The sequence below is a fragment of the Caenorhabditis elegans genome, chromosome II (genome assembly GCF_000002985.6).
Source record: "Caenorhabditis elegans chromosome II".
NCBI classification, from domain to species: domain Eukaryota; kingdom Metazoa; phylum Nematoda; class Chromadorea; order Rhabditida; family Rhabditidae; genus Caenorhabditis; species Caenorhabditis elegans.
In genome coordinates this window covers 920649-940965 of record NC_003280.10, presented here as the reverse complement: position 1 = coordinate 940965, position 20317 = coordinate 920649, and the positions used below count along the sequence as shown (strand labels likewise).

Below are 20317 nucleotides of genomic sequence, written 5' to 3'. Positions count from 1 at the left end.
TGTGTGGCCTACACGTGAGGGGTCAACGGGAGGGAGAGACGAGACTGTGAGAAAAGATCCCATGTCCAAGAGGAGTACAATTTCCAAACTACAAACTACATAATACAAAGTTCGCAACTGGCTGGGTTTCAATTCAAAGAAAAATTATTTTGAAATGTTGATTTATTAAAGTTGCACTGGAAATTGCACGGGGTCAGTGAGAAAATGAGGGAAAGAATAGCAAACTACAAACTACAAACTACAAACTACAAACTACAAGATAATCCACGAGGAGTACAACAATCAAAGGTAATTTGAGTAGTTCCAAGGCGGGAAATCCGAAGTACAATTCAATTTGTAGTCTGGATTTCTATGGTTTTTGTGATATTGAACCTAGAAATTTGACTTTTAAAAATGTGTTTTTTTCCACTTCGAACTCACTGAAACTAGATTTTCATAGAGATTCTTTTCAATCTTTTGATCTACCTGTCCTAAGTAGGTCCTGTTGTGCAGAAGCTCGGCAGTACATTCTATAATTGAATAATCGAATGCTGGAAGCATCTGAAATTGGTAAAAGTTGCAGCGCTTGTCGTTATTGCCCAGTACCTTGTTCACGTTTAAAATTGGAAATTTCGAAATTGCTCGGAAGTCTTCGATGCCGAAAATGCAAATGTCATGTCTCACAGTCCCGGTTGCACAATGTGCAGCTCTATCGAGATATATCGGTACCCAACGGGCCAGTCTTCAAATTTATTTTCCAATTTAAACTATTTTCCAATAATACTCGTACCTGGAAATAGTAACAATAGCTGTGTCATTATGGATGCATTCATTTGTAAAATGACCGGGCATTTTGAGATCAGGGCTCATTTGAAAAGTTGAGATAAATTGCTCGTCAGCTCCATAGTCCTGTGAAGCTTAAGATTAACCTAAGCCAAGATCCTAAAACTTACTGTCTGGTTCCACTGATCTATGAAAATTGACAGATCAACTTCTTCCACCAACCATTTTACCGCAGCTCTTGACAGCGAAGAATGTACTGAACCACTTGAAATTTCGAGTTCATAATCCGAATTTTTCGAGTCTAAAGTTCCTAACGTTGTTTTAAGTTAAAAAAATTTCTTTTTTATTATTCACCATTTCTAAACAACTTCAAGGATTTCAGATCCCACTTCAAGTGCTTCTTCCTCCGTTCTGGAATCTCCCTAGACATGAACACATCATTGACTCCGCCGAGCAGCTCGAAAATCCGATCCAGCTCGTACACTGATTTAGTGATAACATCATGGTTCTGCAGAAGCATCAGGTATCCCCAGCCACGTAAAGATTCAAGTTTCTTCATGCAGTTGTAATGTGCCAAGTTAATGTTATGACCTTTACTATCATAGGATTCCGTTACTGAAATTTCAAGGAGGTGCACTAAAATTTGAGTAATACCTACCTGGAAGCACCACAACATTTGGCAGGCACTGCTCAAGCTTCTTCATTTTTCTCTGAAACTCTGCGGAAGAATTTGCATCTATTGCAAAACAGAAAACGTTTTGCGGGTGATATGAAGCCTGGACCTGCTTCTCGATAAATTCATAGTCAGCAAACACAATTCTAGCAAAAGCCGTGCCATTAAGCTTTAGAGGCTTGAATTGAGCAGTTTTGGGTATTATTCGGCTTTTGATTGCAGAGCAGGTAAGGTTGAGAAATGAGTTTTCGATTAGAGGGATTCGATTGGACCCGGTGAGGGATTGGAGGTACACCTGAAAGGCTCTAAGCTGAATCTAGAAAATTCAAAGTTAATAGAAACCAGTGAAACGTCGGCTGCTAACCTTATCTCCTACAAGTACTCGCCCGCAATCCACGTGTTGGGTTTCAGGCCGTTTGCAATAAAACCCTTGTTCTTCACATGACCTATCAACTGTCCTAAGGGCCTCAGTAATTCTTTTGTAGACGGCAAGCTCTCGGTCCACCGACAGTTTAGGATCTAAATAGCTGGAGTTTCTAGAGAAACCTAGAATCTCAAAATACATACCAAATTCTCCATGAAACAGGTTGAAAAGCGTTGTAGGTCTGCCTAGGTAAATGATAAAGGTACATGATAAAATTAGGAGAGCTGCAGAATAGAAAGGCTTTTTAGTAAAGCGCATGATGAATGTATTGAGACTGAAAAATTAGACTTAAAGCCTAAATTTGGAAGAGGGGCAAGTGGAAGATCCAATCTTGGGTGTGGTGTGGCAACAAAGAATAACTCAACAAAAAAAAATTTAATACGGAATTTATAAAGGTGTCTGGATTGAGACAGGTTATGCGAGAGAGAAAAAGAAACATTTCCCGTTAAACTAGGTCATAAATTTTTGGATTTATCGGGAGTTTTTTTGCGAATTGTTTCTTGATACTTTCCGGTTGTTTCCGATTTTAATATGGCTTTTTGAACTTGAAATTCGATTTTGGGATTACTGCATTACCGCTTCAATAGTTTTTTTGCTGAAGAATTACTGGACGCGTACTTGTGCGAGGTAGGTTAGCCGACGTTTTACTGGTACAAATTAATTTTGACTGGGTTGGCAAGCAGCCGACAATTTGAGAGTTTTATATATCCATTTTAGGGCAAGGGTTACTGTAGCTAGACTGCTTTAAGGTTACTGTAGAGAATCAATTCTAGGCGGAAAGTTACATTTTCGACTTTAATTCTACGATGTACATGTCTGTACATGACAAAAAATCACACATTCTTTATTGGAAAAAATATGGGATAAACTATTTAAATTTTTAATTAATACTCTGCACTTTAAAATTCATTCTCCATCCTTTTTTCCTCTTCTCGTAATCAATTGTGATCTCCGAAAAATTGTTGATTTTTATGGCGAAACTTGTAGGATCACTTGATCTGAAAAAAAGTGATAATTCTACCGTACCTACTGGCCATGAGAGCTTACTTTCTCAAAACTGTCCCTTCAAAGCTCGCCATCAAATCCATGATGCTCCTTTCGACAAGCTGCTCTTCCATAAAAGATCCCACCGAAAAATGGGTACCAACTTCTTTTCCAGCACTCACCCAATGCTGAATACAGATCAAGCTACCGTTTTCATGCTCGTGCCAAGCGTGCGCTCTTCTATTAGAGATCATATTGAACAACTAGAAGCTGTGCGGCTTGGATTATTAGGTGCCGGTAGTTGTCCAGTCCCGGTAATTTTAAAGATTTCAATGGGAAAGTTGAAGGATGGAAGATCGAGGTGAGAGTATCCAGAGTCTTGTGGGAATCCTGAGTGAAGATCGCCAAGGTATTGGTGACAAGATCCTTCAGATTATAAATAATATCATTGTCCGTATAAATGCAAGTAGTTTTCTCAATAATTTTCCGATCTCCCAGAAGCTTCTTCACTACATACCCCACCACTTCCTTAATGTTCCTATTGTTAATATGAATTTTGGAGCACAAGGGGGCCACACTGTCCACAGCGAGCGAGGGGCTGAGAGAGCCTAGAGAGGTACAGAAATGACGTCACCTTCTCAGTGGGGTCTCTCCTAGAGGACAGATGTCGCATGCACCATGTTGTACTGTTGTACATGTACAGGTCATCTAGAGACTCTACATAGAGACTATGTGAGATTAAGAGACATATATACAGTGCCGGCCATAAATATATCCCGTTTTCGATTTTTGATAAATTTACAAGTTTTCCAAACGAGCACAACTTAAAAACTAGAACTGTTATCGAAAAAAGTTCAACTGATGAAGTATTACCCATAATTAGGTCTACTCGTATTCAGTTGTTTAAATTGTTTACCGGTCATGACAAACAAAAATACAGCGGCCGACATATCGTGAGCCCGTTTTTGCAAACGTTTACTTATTCAACCGTTTTCTCGAAAACTAAATTTTTCCTGGAGATGTTGTGAAAGTAAAATAGTCTTCATACTACTTGCCAACATATGGATCTAGTCACTTTGTTCTGAAAAATCCAGAAAAAATTCTCTAAAACGTTTTTACTTGAGCATAATTGTACAAATTTGTAAAAACTATTATATTTTCAAGTACTACTTGTATAATTTTCAGTAAAAAAATAATCAATGAGCATTTTCGATTTTTGTGGTCAATTCGGTGCCTTCTTCTTCTTTCTCAATCCTGTCAAACATTTCTACAATTTGTTTCTTGAAGAACTGTGCAATTGCAGTCCTCTTGTTTTTATGAGTTGGAGTTGTCAAGCCATTTTGCGGTGAGAAGGCGATGGGAGTGAGATGTATGGCAAATACCCAAATAAAAAATTTTATAAGGGCATCTGATAATCTAGACAAACCCCTTCATGTCTTGGCCGATTGTGCTCTTTGGTGAGATCTACAAAGTCACGGAGCACATCTTCAGCGAGAGCCGGAATTTTGCACAACTCCTCGTAGGTCTTTCCCTCGATATTGTGCTCCAGATTGGCATGAGAAGCCAGGTACTGAAATTTTTCAGTCTTGAAGAAAATTGAATGAAAAAGTTTTACCTCTGGATCTGGAACGACGACTGCTACGAGCCATGGTTTTTCCTTATTCCCATGCACACAAATTTGTTGTACAAATTTTGATGAAATGTACAAAGACTCTGTGAGATCCGGAGCTACAAACTCTCCTTGAGGAAGTTTTAGTACGTTGTCGCGGCGATCTATAAGCTGGAGAGTTCCTTCAGGAGTGAATTTTCCAATATCTCCAGTCTTCATAAATCCATCTTCTGTGAATGCTGATGCAGTTGCTTTGGGATCCTTGTAATATCCTGAAGTGACGTTATGACCCTTTACAAGGACTTCACCTCCATTTTCATCGACAAAGTATCCAAGTTCCGCAATATCGACAAGTTTTATCGAGGTACATGAGATAGGCGGCCCAACAGATCCCAACATATCTCCAACCAACTGAATTGTTGTAGGCCCGGAAGTCTCGGTTAGGCCGTATAGCTCAAGGATCTCAATTCCAAAGGCTCCACGAGCAAATCTCATTGAGGAATTATCAGTTTTTGCAGCCGGAATCAGAAATTGTTTGATATTGGGGCCGAGAATCATCTGAATCTTGTGCAGAATATATTTGTCCACCAAAGTATCCCGGGTAGCTTTTCCGCTGAACATTGAACTTTTTTCGATTAAATCAATGTGATCGAATAACTAACGTCATTTTGTAATGATACAATTTGTAAGCTATTGCAGAGTTTAGAATCATCTTCTTCACCGGCTTATCCTGCACTTGGCTCATTACAGACTTATAGATCTTGCCTAAAACTCGAGGAACGCAGGCAAATGTACGTGGAGCAAGTGCTTGAATGTCCTCTACCAAAAGAGCTGGATCACCACGGGAGAAGCCGATTCTTCTGAAAATTTTTGTAACTTTAGAGGAAATTCTTTTAAAAAAAAAGAACACTTCAACAAATTTGTTTAAAAAATTATGGAAATTTCTAAAAAGTTGTAAAAAGTTTTGAAAGTTTCTGGGATTTTCTTGTAAAATTTGACAATTTCTACAAGTTTCTAGAAAAATCCGCAAACTTCAAGATTTTTCTAGAAATATTGGGAAATTTCCAGAAATTTTTTAGAAACATCTGGACACTTTTGTAGCTTTCTAGAAAAATTTGGAAAAATCTGAAACTTCTAAAATTTTCCAGAAAAATTTGAAAAAATAATAGAAACGTCTATAATTTTCTAGAAAAAATTTGTAAACTTCTATAATTTTATAGAAATATCTGAGCACTTCCAAACCTTTCTATAAACATTTGGGAATTTCTAGATTTTTCTTGAAAACTTTGGAAACCTCTAGGTGCTTCTAGAATTATCTGGAAAAGTCTAGAAACTTCCAGATTTTTCTAGAAAACTCTAGAAGTTAGAGAAATTGAAGTTTCCGCCAAAAACTTTTTTGAGAAAAATCTTACGATCCGATTTTGAAGTGCGCAAGAGTGCAGTGTCTCTCGTACACATGAGCCAATGGAAGATAAGAAAGATACGAATCCAGCTCCCCCTCAACATGCTCAAATTCTTCGCAGGCAACTGTTGTAGAGCACAAGTTCAAGTGAGTCAGCATGGCTCCTTTCGGACGCCCAGTAGTTCCAGAAGTGAATGAGATTGTTGCCAGCGTCTCAGGTGTTGGTGGAGCATGTGGACGATGCTCATGCTTCTTTCCCAGTTCTACAAACTCATCAAAACTCCACAATTGGAAATTATTGCTCTCCGCCATTGCCTTCATCTCATCGGATACCTTGTCAAATTGTACAATGTATTTCAAACTTTTTGACAAATAGGTTTTGTCTTTGATGAGTTCTGAAAATGAAAACCTATTAGAATCTTCACTGCAATTGCTAGATTACTCACGAGTAGTCTTATCTTCACTATCGACAAACATTAACGGGATTTCACAAAGGTTGGTTATGTAATGCATATCTTCATTGGGTATATTATCGTATATTGGAACAGAAACATTGCTGAAGTTGTGAATTGCCATGTCGGACAAGACCCACTGAAATTAAAGAATTTAAATTACATGTCATATTGATCTCTCCACTTATGACTAAATGAAAAAATTAATAAAAAATCTTTTCTGGGGTAGTAAATGAGTACCTCTGGCTAAAACTGACGTAACTTCAGAACCTAATTGGCTACAAAAATGATAAATGTATTTTCCAAAAGTTAAATTTATGAAAATGTTTTTGGTATGTTTTCAATAAAATATATTATTTTTTCTTTGAGATATTACAGTTTGTATAAGTAGAACTACTGTTTTCAACTGAAAAACTCGAAGTTTACTTAAATTTTTTGATATTTTCAGTAACAATCATAAGCTTAAATTTTATTTTTAATATGAAAAAAAATGAATATTAATTTATTTTGCAAAGCTTTATTAAAATTGACCAAAAAATTATTTTTTTCTGAAAATAAATTTGGCGGTATTTTCTACAATTATCTCGAAATTTCTAGAGCCTTCCAGAAAAATCTGATAACTTCCAGAAAGTTGTAAAACAATTATGAAAACTTCTCGAACTTTTTTTTAAAGGAAAATCGGAAAACTTTTAAAATTTTTAAAGAAATATCTGCAAACTTCTATAATAAGAGAACTCATTTTATCGAATTTTTTTGACCAAAAAAGTGGACCAAAAACTTCTTTTTTTTCATTTCAATTAGGTAAAATGCGTCAAATTGATTTATTTAACGTGGTTGCATCATATACTGACAAAATTTGTGCTTTAACCCTGCTAGATGACTTGAAAAACTAAAAAATTGAAATAAATTCAATTCTAAATCAAAAAATCATGACAACATTGAAAAATTTCAAATAAATCTATTAAAAATCCACAGATATTTTTAATGCACTAGAAAAAGTTTCTTCCAGAAAATCAATTCAAAAAATTTAGTAATTGTGCTTGCTGGGCCCGTGAGCTGTCAGAGCCTTTTTTTACCTCTGGTCGATTTTTTGAGTAAATCCCAATATTAGACTTATCGCCAATCTCAATTCCCAACTTTCTGATAGCTTGTGATACATTATCAGATATTTCGAATGCTTGCTCATACGTTATCCATTCCCATTCCAATTTTCCATTTTTCATCACTCTCTTCCCTAACATTTCTTTTCCACCGACAGTTGGTCCGCGGCGAATCTGAAAAAATTTATTTGTTTTATTTTAAAAATTTTTTTAAATCTGAAATCTACCCCCGCATAAGTAGTCAGTATTCCAATGAACGATTCGTGTCGAAGTGGTTTGTCTCCGAGCCATGCAGACTTTCTACTTCCATCTGCTTGAACAATTGATTGATTTTTCAAATCGCATCTTGGTTCACGACGTTTCCCGAAGAAAAAGCCACGATCTTGAGCTGCAAGTGAGCCCTGAACAATTTTTTTTGCACTGAAACCTCAAAATTCTAGTAACTCACAGTCTTCAGAAGATTGGAACGCCGGATCTGAGAATTTGCTCGGCGAGCCAAAAACCGCACACTTTGATTGAGCATGGTTTGACGAGAAATGATTGAAATTTAACTTCAGAAAAAATAACTTGCAGAGAAATTAAAATGTCACGTAGTGGGTTTTTTATTATTTTTTTTCGAAAATTTGAATGATTTGAAATTTGAAATTGAAAAAAAGACAAAACAAAGAATTATTTATTTTCTTTTCACGCTGCGAGACCATGGTGAGAAATTCAAAATTTCTGAATATACTTTTGGTGGACAATTCAAATGTTCAAACTGTTAGAAAGTTCTAGAAAAATCTGGAAAATTCTGGAATTTTCTTTTAGAAATTAGAAATATTTATAATTATTTTTCAAAAATTCTGGAAACTTTTAGATTATTCTAGAAACATATAAGAAAGATCTAGAATTTTCTAGAAAAAATTTTGTCGTCTAGAATTTCGTGGATAAATCAGAAAACTTTTGGAATCGTCTAGAATATTTATAGAAAAATCTGGAAACTTCTAGAATTTCTAAAATAAAGTATGTAAACTTTTAAAATTTTCTACACATCTTTCAGCAATCTCTAGAACTTTCTATAAATATCTGGAAACGTCTAGATCTTTTTTAAAAAAACGTTTGAAAACTTATAAACTTTCTTTAAAAAATCTGGAATTTTTTAAGCTCTAATCAGAAAGTTGCTTGACGGATACGTTTTGGTAGATTCAAGTTCTAGTTTTGTAAAAATTGTTGTGTCCGCTGAAGTATTTAAAAAACGAAAAATTATTTTATTGAAGAAAATAGAGTTATACAAATTCTTCTCTCTTCTGTACTTTGAAGTTCAATCTCCATTCCGGTGTGGAAATCTGTTGGAATTCCTCGTAGCCGATGACAATCTCAGAGAAGTTGTCGATATTGATTGCAAAGCATGGCGGATAATTTGTTCTGAAAAATATTTCAAATCGTGTATTCAGAGTGACTATTTGTATTTATTACAGTACTTTCATTGTCAACCTTCACTCCACAGTACTACCGAATTAACTTCCTTATTTTAGAACCCTATTATTGTCGGCTGCTGGAAAATGCCAAAAACTTTTACCTCCACGAAACTCTCTCTTCAAACGTGCTCAAAAACTCTTCATACTTCTCTTTTACATGGTCTTCAGTCAAAAACATTCCAATAGAAAAATGGGTTCCAGCTTCTTTTCCATCATCCAGCCATTTATTAATAATAAAGTCGACGTCATCTTTGTAGTAAAAATATCGCGCGTGTACTCTTTTATTAGATATCAGATGCATGTTCTCAGTATTCGGAACAACCAGGAGCAGGGAACCTTGGATTATAGGGTGCTTGAAGTCTGCATTGTCAAGTATTCTCAAAGATTTCAATGGGAAACTTGACGGGTGAAATATTGAGGAGAGAGTGTCAAGAGTTTTGCGTAAATCTCCTGTGTAAATCTCCAAAGTATCGGTGACAAGATTCCTCCCATTTTGAAAAGCATCAGTATCCATTCCAATGCAAGTATGTGTTGCGATAACCTGCCGGCCTCCCAGCATCTGTTTCAGGATATAATTCATAACTTCCCCGAACGTCGTATTAAAAACTGCTCGTTCAGTACTACCACCAATTTCTAGACCTAGGAGAACATATTCTTGACTTGATTCTTTCGCCTTCCAAATAGCTTTAGTTGTCTTGTAGTAAGTCTCATTAATTTTCAGACTTGTCTTGGTCCAACAAAGCTCTTGGATATGTAATGGGGAGGTTTTCTCACAAAATTGGATAGAGGGGCATCGCATGGATAATTGAATTCTTAAAAAAGTTTAGTGGTTTATAGAATACACAAAATTTTTGTCTCACCTCAAATTTGGCTCCAAATATTTCAGTACAGATTTCAAATTCAAATAGGAGAGTTGCATGGTGAGTCGATATGATTTGTGGAGGACACTGTCTGTGGGTGGAGCAGAAAAGAGCAAACTGTCAGCAGCGAGCAAGAGAGCCTGAAGGTAAACAGAAGTGCCGTCAAATGTCTCTCAGACGACGTGCACACAACATTGAAGAGGTCACGTCAAAAGACTGTGTGTTTTCAGGAGACATAGACAACAAATCTTTCACAGAGTTTTACATAGGCCACACCAACTGTTCAGAGAAGACGTGAAACCCCAGTAAGAATTATTTAGAAATTTTATTAGAATTTGAAAATCCAGTAAATATTCAATAAACGGTTAACTTTATGCTGAATTGCTTCGAATTTATCTTATCTTGAGTGACAGTGACATGGATTTCCAAATCGTCGCTTGCTGGTAGGATGATCCAACATGGTCTGAAATAAATTTTACAACTGGAATATTAAAAGTAAGCAAAAACTTACTTTGTGTGCAATGCACGCATCGCGCCAGGTATTTGCATGAGTTTTTGAACGCACTGCCTTTTTGACTTCTTATCAATGTACCCAATTCAATATTTTAGTCGTAACATACAATTGATTTGGCAGAACTTTGCTCGCTGCTGACAGTTTGCTCTTTTCTGCTCCACCCACAGACAGTGTCCTCCACAAATCATATCGACTCACCATGCAACTCTCCTATTTGAATTTGAAATCTGTACTGAAATATTTGGAGCCAAATTTAAGGTGAGACAAAAGTTTTGTGCATTTTATAAACCGCTAAACTTTCTTAAGAATTCAATTATCCATGCGATGCCCATCTCTCCAACTTTGTGAGAAAACCTCTCCATTACATATTCGAGAGCTATGTTGGAACCAAGAAAATCTTAAAATCAATGAGACTTACTACAAGACAACTAAAACTACTAGGAAGGCGAGAAAATCAAGTCAAGAATATGTTCTCCTAGGGCTAGAAATTGATGGTCGTACTAGTACTGAACGAGTGGCTTTAAATACGACTTTCGGGAAAGTGATGCCATCATATGTGCTGAAAAAGATTCTGGGAGATAGGAAAATTATCGCAAAGCATACTTGCATTAGAATGGATATTGATGCTTTCCAAAACGCAAGGAATCTTGTCACCGATACTTTGGAGATTTACACTGGAAATTTACGCGAAACACTGGAATCTCTCCCCTCGATCTTCCACCCTTCAACCTTCCCATTGAAAGCTTTGAGAATATTGAGAAATCTACATATCAAACACCCAATAATCCAAAATGTCCTGCTCTTGGTTGTTCCGGATATTAAAAGCATGCGTCTGGTCTTTAATAAAAGGGTACATGCACGATACTTTGATATCGGAGAGACCTTCAAGTTCATTCATCATTGCTGGAGCATGGAAAAGAAGTTGGAACCCATTTTTCGGTTGGACCGTATTGGTCTAAAGACGATGTAAAAGCGAGTTCTGCCCGGCTATTGAAGTATTTCGGACCGGCAATATCGAGGCGGTGAGCTTTTTTTTTGCAATTTCTAGCTGGGTTTCACGTATTTTAGTGTAGAAAATGTACTGGTTTGTTAAAGAACGGTGAATTTTATTTTTTTACAGGTTAATGGAGCCACCAAGTGTTGCCATGAACATCGACAATTTCTCTGAGCTCGCCATCGACTACGAGGAATTTCAAGAGGAATGGAGATTGAACTTCAAAGTACAGCCCAGAGAAGATTTTTAATAACTCTATTTCTTCTGTGTTTTTTCAGTTTTTCTTTTCAAGTTTATGTATAAGACAAAAAGTAAAATTTTAGGAAAAACTGAATTCACATAAAATTGTTTTATAACAATTTCAACTCAAATATGATTTGCAGACTTATTATAATTTGACCCAATAAAGCTTTTGGATTTGTAGTAAGCAGATTTTATGACAAACTAGGAAATAAAGGGCATCGCACGGATAGTTCGAACCTGAAGGAAGTGCATCGGTTTATAATTTGGCTCCTATTTAAAGATCTATGGCATCTAAGGTTTGTCTCAAAATATTTCAGCACAGATTTCAATCTCAAATATGATATGGAGCACACTGTCTGGGGCGAGCAAAAGAGGAAGAGAACCTAGAGAAGTACAGAAATGACGTCACTATAACAAAGGGGCCTCTCATATAGAACATATTTTGAAGAGGTCACGGCAAGAGACTGTGAGTTTTCAGGAGACATAGACAGCCATGTCTTTTTTTTAATTTTTTTTTTTTATAAAAAAACAATTTTATTACAAACCAAAACAAGTTCGCAGATTGGTGCGTTGGTTGTACAACTTCACGAGCAGGTGTGTGGAGCATCTGCAGCTGAAGCTGCTACTTTCTGGGCATGTGGCTTAATAAACAAGTGCATCTGGTGCTGAAGCTTGCGGTAGAAGGTGGCATCAGAAGCTGTGTTTGTTGATGCAATGGAGACGACGGCCGAAGATGTCTTGATTAAAACAAGAACTGAATTTATTCAAAACTATTCTGGTCTCATCGACTTTTATTTAATTTTTTGCTTGACCTTCACGTGGAATATCAAGATTTTATTATTTTATTAAAATAAATTTAAAATTTTTAAAATTTGATTAAAATGGGAATTGGGAAACAATTCTTTCTGCAGAAATAAATGACCAGATCTTACAGGGCAAGTAAATTCTCTACTCCCACCGATTTACCCATGCCTTAGCTGTGTTAAAAAACCTTGCGTTCAAGCAAAAGTGGAAGAAATTACAGTTTTACGGTAGCAGGCAATGTAGCCAAATTCTTTTGACTCTCGAAATACTCACAGTCGAAAGATATTGAAGTTTCAAAGTATTTCAAGTTTTCAGTCAAAATTTAGTTTGAAAATCAGGCTTTCAAACTTGTTTCCAAAGTTTGACCTAGACGATGTTTCCGGCAGTGAGTTAAAGGAGGTCTGAAGGCTAGTACGATTACGAACGTTCCACATTTATGAACAAACATACGCTAATTTTAGCCAAAACTCTGAATTTTGCCCACTTTTCTGTGTCGCAGCGGACCGAGATTGACGTTTTTTAAATGATCATATTTTATTTCATAGTGTGGTAATTTTTCTCGCATTATTTCGTTGATAAGATTACATTTAATAAATATAGGTAACCAATTTCAATGATTTTGGTTTTATATCGTCTTTATATGTACTTCAATCAACGAAAAAAAAGAGATATACTACCAAACTAAGCAATAAAGGATCGCTGCGACCCAGAAAAGCTGGCAAAGTTCAGAATTTTAGCTAAAATTGGGGTTATTTTTCCGCCATAAATATTTTTGAAAAGTTTCATTGCGAAATTCGTTTATCTCGCCAAATTCGTCGATCCTTCTCTATGTACAAAAATATTTCAATTTATCCAAAAATGAATTCCAAAAATTCAAGCCAAAATTCAAACAAGAATACAAAAAATGCGAAAATTAAGAAAAAATACATAAATTTTCCTCATAGTGATATGTTTTGTTATTATAGTTAAAAATGCGTGAAGCTTTTTAATTATGATCCCTCAGAACCACATTAAGAACCACAGCCAGGTCAAGGCCTGTAGTTTTCAAGCCTTGAAGCTCATTAGCAAACCGAATTATTTATTTCAACATAGAATTATAAAAAACAGCAAGAAAATACTTCACAGTTTCACGTGTTCTAAAAAAAATAAACAAAACGAGCTGAATTATTATTTTTTATTTTTGACCTTCTAGAAGGTCAAAAAGATAAGATCAGAAAATTTTTGCTATATAAGCAGGCTAAACACAGAAACAAATCAGTCTTCTCAATCAAGAGAACACGCAGATGCCGATGTCTACTGCCATCAAAATGCTTCCAAGCACATTTCTTCTTGTCATGCTTTGTGGTTTGCGGTCAAAGAAGTTGGCTTCTCTCATTTTCTATTACAGTTGCATCTTCCGCTGAAGAATTGAAGGCTGGCGGTGACATGGACGCGAAGATGAAAGAAATGCAGGAACAATCGAAGAAATCAATGGAGGAGATGAGTAAGGGGTTCGGGGTGAAAATCGAGTTGAATGAGAAGACCACTCCCACAATGGTGGAACAACACGTCAAAGATTTTCGAGACAACATTAAAAGTGTATTCAAGCTCACTAATGTGCAAAACTTGGTTTGTTATTAATTGAAAAAAATAACTGTTATTGAAATTAAGACTATCGATGAATCGCTCAGAGCGAAATCAGATAAGATGTCATGCGAGGACCGCGGAAACTTTTACTTAACCAACTCAAAAAAACATGCTTCTGAGTTGCAAAAATTCTTGCTTTGTTTGGTATGGACTTTGACAAAATGGACGAAAAAGAGAGAGCTTATATGGTTAGTTTAACAACAAGAAACATACATAGATGTTCTAATTCTAGTTTAATTGTTTTCACTGGATCAACCCGGTTCAAACTCAACTTGGGTGCTCTATTAAGAAGTGTGCCGCTGAGTATATAGTTATTTGCCTCCTTGGCCCAAAGTGAGGAAGACATACTTAAGGCAAAAAATAATAATAGTGTTTTTCAGTGAAGAAATCAAGGCTTCTGACTATAAATCATCCGATGATTTCAAAGCGGGTAAAGCTGAAGCTGCCGAAATCGAAGCTAAATCGGAAGCAAATACTTCGTTCTCCACCATTGCTCTCTTGATGCCCATTCTTTCTTTCTTCTTCTTGTAAAGTGTCCCATGTCTTGAAATGAATTGTGTGAATTGTGTTTTTTGTCTTTTATTTCATACAAGCAGCCGTTTGAACACTCCATGGAGGGTCTTGACTTTGTTCGCTAATTGGGAAGCTTTTAAGAACACTTCGAAATTTTCCAGGAATCTACGGATAACTTGGGAATAATCTTGAAGACTTGAATTCTTCGAAATTTCTTTTCCATGATTTCACAAAGTTTCAAAAAACCACATAAGTTACACTTTATTCAAGAACTCTTATGATCCTCATTGTTTGAATTTTTTGAATTTTTTCTCGAAAAGTCTACAAAAAAAGACTAAATGGTTTCAGAAGTTTCTATGCGGTTTTGTAAATCTCGATCGGTTTGATACAGACCAAAAATCATTGGAACGGCAAAAAATCATCGAGGATTTCACCAACATGTGGCTTGTCAAAACAATCATCTTGAACCAACTCGTGAAGACAAAATATTAATTTTAAAAGTTCCGTTTTCCTTGATGAGTATTCCTATTGTTTAAACCACAATTGCATGCAACATATCCTTTTGAATGTACGAATATTCCAGTTTTAGTTCAAACGCAATATCCGGTAAAAAAAGACCACCAGCTTCTAAGTGCTCCAATGGAAAGTTTTCGGAATAACTGTGCAACTCGTCTGTTAGCTCACTTGCCTTTTTCATATAAACACTCTTGTCTATAAACACTACTAATTGATTCCCCATGTCCTATAAAGTTGCGTAAAATGTTCGGCAGTTCCTATGTAGTCAAATATATTGTAGAATTTTTCCCAATTTTGTGTTTAACGTTCAATGTATGAAATCATTGCATGATTCATACCTCAATCAAGCAAAAGCCAAGGAATTTAATAATGGATTAATAATTGAATTATATTTTTATTTATTGTTTTAATTGTTAATAACGTCTAAGTCAAAAACAATCATCCTTTGATGTACGCCGACTTTCCTCCCACCTTTTTCTGTCCCCATCAAACTCTCTTATCCCTAACACCACAGCATCTTGGCTCCGCCTATTTTTCCTACCTATATATACCATCTCCAATATTGTATTATTTATCTTTCCTATTTGTACCAATAAATGAATGTAGAACCCCAGCCGGCCCTTACCGTTTAATTCATTCAACGTTCAGATAGCTCCTAACGTTGTCAAATGTCATTTAGTTTCAGATGTCAGTCTATTGCATTGTATTTGTGTTCTAACTTTTGTGTTGACGTATTAAAAAAATTATTCCAAAATAACACGAGGTAACATCGATTCGGCTTACAGATCATAGGCTACACCAACTGTTTCGAAAGTCGTGAAACCCTAGCACAAAAATTTTAGAAATTCAGAAATTTTATTAGAACTTGAAATTTCAACAAATCTTCAATAAACGGTTAACTTTATGCTGAATTGCTTCGAATTTATCTTATCTTGAGCGACAGTGACGTGGATTTCCGAATCGTCGTTTGCTGGTAGAATGATCCAACATAACCTGAAATAAATTTTACAACTGGAATATTAAAAGTAAGCAAAAACTTACTTTGTGTGCAATGCACGCATCGCGCCAGGTATTTGCATGAGTTTTTGAACGCACTGCCTTTTTGAGTTCTTATCAATTCCAACAAATTCCCAACATGTCCCAACTGGCCGGGCTTGTTGTACCCAATTCAATATTTTAGTCGTAACATACAATTGATTTGGCAGAACTTTGACGTTTAGAAACCTTGGTGATCGGTTCTCAAGCTGATGTCTAAGAACGAGGAGTTGTGTGGAGTGGTAGATCGGATCGTCAAACTCGACTGGATCCTTGATTATTATAGATTTCAACGGGAAACTCGAGTCTTCAATGATCGGCCGAATTTTGCTTGCGATTTCATTTGCATGACCAGATACCAGCTTCAGATGTCGGATCTTGAATCTCATGTTTAATGGAATCCGTAGAATTCCAAAACTATTGATTGATAAAGTAGATAGGTGAACCGGAGTCTTTCGGCCACAGAAAAGCTTCTCCATGATATACTTAACAGCATCATGAAGTTTTCGATCATAGGTAAGCTGCTCATTTTCTAAACAGTCGCCATAATTATCCGTCTCCATGACTGCAAACTCAATGACCTGTACAAGTGGAGGCTCCGGTGGAGTGTTGGGTACTTCCCTTCTGTCCTCCCGAGCTTGAATTCGAATTTTGTTCAATCTATTAATCTCCATTAGTCGGCTCAAATCGGCATTCGGATTTCGAGAGTGTGTCATCAAACCTAGAACTTCTCTTTCCAATCTCATTCTCTCAGCCATGTACGTTCTGTGATCCAGTAATATTTCATTTTGTTCCTCAATTTCCAGATCAAAATCGATGGAACCAAACACATCCAAATCTGTATTATACGTCAGCAATACCGCTTCCGAGGTTTTGTAGACATCAACCTCATAGCTGATATCGTTAACAACTACGCTGTTTGTACACAATTTCAGCTTGTTGATAAAAAGAGGTGCTGATTTTTCTGCAGACTTTAGTGATGGGCAACGACGGGACAGTTGGAATCTGAAAAATTATTTTTGTAAGTGGTTGAAAATCGAAAAAAATAAACCTGATATTTGGATTCAAATAAGTGATAGAGGCTATGACAGATTGATAAGCGAGCAGCATAATCTGAAACAAAAATTATTGCATAGAGAATCCAGTGGGGAACGTAAGAAATCCAGGGATTGTACAGAGAAAAGAATGAGAGAAACAAGAATAGAACATGTATAACGCGCTAGCTACCTACTTATTGATTTTTAGGGTCCATTTATACGTTCTGTGCGCGTTTCCAGCCGAGCCGGGAAGAGGGGGAAACAGGGAAGAGGCCAAGCACAGTGGTGTCAGGGTGTCCCATCACGGTTAGATCCTCGTAGATCTACAAAAAATGTGGTAGAAGAGACGCAGAGTTTTAAACTGATTTCGCATGGTTAAGAACGTGTTGACGTCACATTTTTTTGGGCGAAAAATTTCCGCATTTTTTGTAGATCAAACCGTAATGGGACAGCCTGACACCACGTGTCACATTCATACCAGTCACACGCACGGGCTAATTATTTCCCCCGTCAAATTTTTTCCCGCACGGGCGATAGCAATCGCGCCCTAATGCATTCTTGAAGAGTGGAAAAGACGTGGAGAGTGGTATGCGCTGAGAAAAAGAGCACATTGAAAAGAGCGTGCCGTCGTGGCTGGGGGCCCTAGGTTTTCACTGTTGAATTTGTCTTCCCCGATAAAAATTCGAATCTCGATTTCGCGGGCACTAGGAAAAGCAATAAACCCGTGCACACAATAAAGATGACGTCATGCAATAGGCCTCACGAAAAAGTTTCCCGCAATTTTTGGACGTCAAACTGTGAGGGATTCAGCTGAATAGTTCAATTTTCATCCGTCTTTATAATACCATTTTTTCTCGATCAAAAAGTTAATTTTGAAGAAAAAAAACGTTTCTGAACATTGATCATTTGATTTTCTTTATAGTTCGACTCCGCATCAAATTTCAAATTTCTTCGGAAGAATCGTTATCAAAAACTGATTAAAAATGAATAAGAGGCTTATCACTCGCGAAAAATTGCGTAAAAGTCATTCGCTGACTGAACAAGCAATCACAGGATGAAGTTTTTCATTTTATTTTCATTTTTTCTCCTGCACTTTACACAGACTTCCAGCTATTCCTTTTGCCCGGATGGGTTTACCGAACTCAATGGTTACACCTGTATACAGGTTAGTAGGTCTATTATTTTCTGTAATATAGTTGGTCCTTGTTAAGGTGAGCGCAAATAAAAAAAGTTCGTAGATGCATTGGCCGCATGTCAAATGTTCTCCGGTGGGAGTTTGGTGTCAATTCATAATTCGATTGTAAGTTGAGCAACCCGCTAGATGTCTGCTGCTAGCATCCGGTATATCATCTTTTCAGGACAACAGAGCACTTGTTCAATCTTCAATCTCATACGATCCTAAATGGATCGGGCTGATCTGCAGTGACGCCAACAAGCCATGCAACTGGACGGACCATAGTTCCGACACCTCCAACTATAACAACTTTGATGCAGGTAAAATGTGACAGCTAGAAATGGATGCTGAAATTAGAAAAAAAAATATTCCAGGAAACCCGAATTTGTATGCCGGAAATTACACGTTGATGGCGCAATCGGGCAGCGCGGCTGGAAAGTGGGTGTCCGCTGATGATTTTTCGCAGTTTAGATATATTTGTGAAGTTGCAGAGTAAGAATTTATCTGTAGAACCATCTGAAAATCTGAAAAAAAAATTTACAGCGACCACCGCCGCCATATCCACCAGAGCACCTGCAACGACGCCCGAAGCTCCAGGACGTTGTCCAGCGGGATCCTCAAGTCTCAATGACATTACTTGTGTTAAGGTAGGTTTCACAGAGGCTTCTGATCAAATTAATAAAACATTTTTTAGTTATTCGATACGCCGATGATCTTCCAGGGTGCAAACCTTGTGTGTAGGAATATTAGTGGCGGAGGCAACTTGGTTTCAATTCATAGTGCAGAGGTAATTATTTTTAAAGTATGGACTTAAGTGTTAATCTTCAATTTCCAATTTCAGGACAACACGGCGCTCTTGAACCTTGCTGCCCTCAACAATAAGACCAAAACAATTTGGCTCGGCTTGACCTGCCAATCTCCGTCACCTTCCTCCTGCGAATGGACTGATGGCTCTGGAACAACTAGCAACTATAACAACTTTACTAGCGGATATCCAAAACCTGTTAGAGGACCGCGCGGCTACATGTGGGCCTTGGGAAGTGATATAGGGAAGTGGTTCTCGTCGGATGAAGACTACTCCACTCACAGCTTCTTTTGCGAAGTGCCCAAATCAAGTAATGTGTCGGCTGCTGAAACTCCGCTAATTTTGATTTTTCACTTTTGCTACTCAGTAAACACATACTTGCTCAGTGAACCTGACGCCCGGGAATTCTGCCTGAGCCTTTCAGAAGACTTGGTGTCAATTCACTCCCAGGCTGAGAACGACTTCATCCAGTCCTTGATCAGCAATACGGTGATTGATGAGTTTAGAACTGGAGCTGCTACTGATGGAGTAGGAAAATATTGGGTTGACGGGAGCTTCTTCGATTATTCCAACTTTGGGTATTTTGGCACAAACCTCGGAAAATGCTCAAGCCTGTCGATGAGTGGGAGTGTGGTTTCGAAGGGGCAATGGTTGAGCAATGACTGTAGCAATAAGATTCCATTTATCTGCAAGCATCCAAAGCATTTTTCAACGCCAGCACCTTATGTCTCTGGGCAATGTAATGAAACTCAGTTTTTATCTGGAAAAGGAACGGTGAGTGAAATCAGACCTCTATGACACTTCAAAATACACGCAACTGCAGTTCTACTCTCCGAACTACTCTTATGGCTTTTCCGGCTACCCAAATCCGTGCACCTACCTAATCACTGAGCCTCCAGGAACCATTGCTCAGCTTCGATTCGCGGAGCTACACCTTCCATTGGGACGGACAATAGTTCTCTACTCAGGAATAGATGAAACAAAGCCACTTGCTATAGTTACCGAAAACACTTTCGAGGTCTATAGCTCTACTACAAACGTGCTTAGAGTCGTGTTCAACTGTCCGTTAACTACTATTGACAATTACATTTGGGCAGTAAACTATGGAACTGATCTTTCTTGAGTTGATTTTCTGAATGAATGATTATGCAAGCTGTAGCGATATTCCACAGAAACACTCCAGAGAATTTAGATTGCCACCACTGATTTTCATGAACATCCAAGTTCACAATCCAGTAATATGTATTCCTGGGAACCTTTAATTTGTAAATTTCAATTCAAGTACAGTAATATTACAGTAGTACTACATAGTTTCAGTTCTAATCATACAGTA

The 20317-nt window shown here is 37.1% G+C and overlaps 5 protein-coding genes, 1 non-coding gene and 2 pseudogenes across 9 annotated transcripts; 3 read left to right on the top strand and 5 right to left on the bottom strand.

Moving 5' to 3' along the window:
• Positions 1-282: 282 nt before the first annotated feature.
• R07C3.3 (Glycosyltransferase family 92 protein) lies at positions 283-2117 on the bottom strand (the record flags this gene model as incomplete). Its single annotated transcript, NM_061456.2, has 9 exons — positions 283-372; positions 421-540; positions 586-721; positions 770-888; positions 933-1063; positions 1117-1377; positions 1421-1730; positions 1800-1954; positions 2003-2117. 9 exons carry the CDS (start codon positions 2115-2117, stop codon positions 283-285), a joined length of 1437 nt encoding a protein of 478 aa, NP_493857.2.
• Positions 2118-4039: 1922 nt separating this feature from the next.
• Positions 4040-7948, bottom strand: acs-15 (long-chain-fatty-acid--CoA ligase; the record flags this gene model as incomplete). Its single annotated transcript, NM_061455.6, has 9 exons — positions 7855-7948; positions 7634-7807; positions 7383-7580; positions 6301-6445; positions 5865-6249; positions 5115-5312; positions 4459-5065; positions 4270-4413; positions 4040-4225 (listed from the first exon to the last, which is right to left on the bottom strand). Exons 1-9 carry the CDS (start codon positions 7927-7929, stop codon positions 4040-4042), a joined length of 2112 nt encoding a protein of 703 aa, NP_493856.3. The 5' UTR covers positions 7930-7948.
• A 690-nt stretch (positions 7949-8638) lies between these two features.
• On the bottom strand, positions 8639-9795 carry fbxc-34 (F-box domain-containing protein). The gene is made up of 3 exons (NM_061454.5): positions 9724-9795; positions 8965-9675; positions 8639-8810 (listed from the first exon to the last, which is right to left on the bottom strand). The coding sequence occupies exons 1-3, from the start codon at positions 9780-9782 to the stop codon at positions 8672-8674; spliced, it is 909 nt and encodes a 302-aa protein (NP_493855.2). The 5' UTR covers positions 9783-9795; the 3' UTR covers positions 8639-8671.
• A 641-nt stretch (positions 9796-10436) lies between these two features.
• Positions 10437-11481, top strand: fbxc-35 (annotated as a pseudogene). The gene is made up of 3 exons: positions 10437-10495; positions 10544-11259; positions 11358-11481. Coding segments are annotated over exons 1-3 (899 nt in total).
• A 515-nt stretch (positions 11482-11996) lies between these two features.
• Positions 11997-12230, bottom strand: R07C3.17. Its single transcript, NR_134554.1, has one exon. It is a non-coding gene; the product is annotated as an Unclassified non-coding RNA R07C3.17 (non-coding RNA).
• Positions 12231-13534: 1304 nt separating this feature from the next.
• On the top strand, positions 13535-14472 carry R07C3.13 (DUF148 domain-containing protein). Of its 2 annotated transcripts, none has more exons than NM_061452.3 (5): positions 13535-13622; positions 13666-13886; positions 13929-14092; positions 14137-14237; positions 14285-14472. In NM_061452.3, the coding sequence occupies exons 1-4, from the start codon at positions 13562-13564 to the stop codon at positions 14213-14215; spliced, it is 525 nt and encodes a 174-aa protein (NP_493853.2). In that variant the 5' UTR covers positions 13535-13561; the 3' UTR covers positions 14216-14237; positions 14285-14472. The 2 variants fall into 2 exon arrangements, 1 of the variants encoding a protein (NP_493853.2); NR_134553.1 differs by having other exon boundaries at positions 13562-13622; positions 14285-14435.
• Positions 14473-15769: 1297 nt separating this feature from the next.
• Positions 15770-17145, bottom strand: fbxc-28 (F-box C protein). Its single transcript, NM_061451.3, has 3 exons — positions 17020-17145; positions 15975-16973; positions 15770-15926 (listed from the first exon to the last, which is right to left on the bottom strand). The coding sequence occupies exons 1-3, from the start codon at positions 17076-17078 to the stop codon at positions 15818-15820; spliced, it is 1167 nt and encodes a 388-aa protein (NP_493852.1). The 5' UTR covers positions 17079-17145; the 3' UTR covers positions 15770-15817.
• A 914-nt stretch (positions 17146-18059) lies between these two features.
• clec-44 lies at positions 18060-20107 on the top strand (annotated as a pseudogene). The gene is made up of 8 exons: positions 18060-18170; positions 18217-18305; positions 18364-18499; positions 18554-18671; positions 18723-18826; positions 18874-18966; positions 19021-19758; positions 19808-20107. Coding segments are annotated over exons 1-8 (1689 nt in total).
• Positions 20108-20317: the final 210 nt, after the last annotated feature.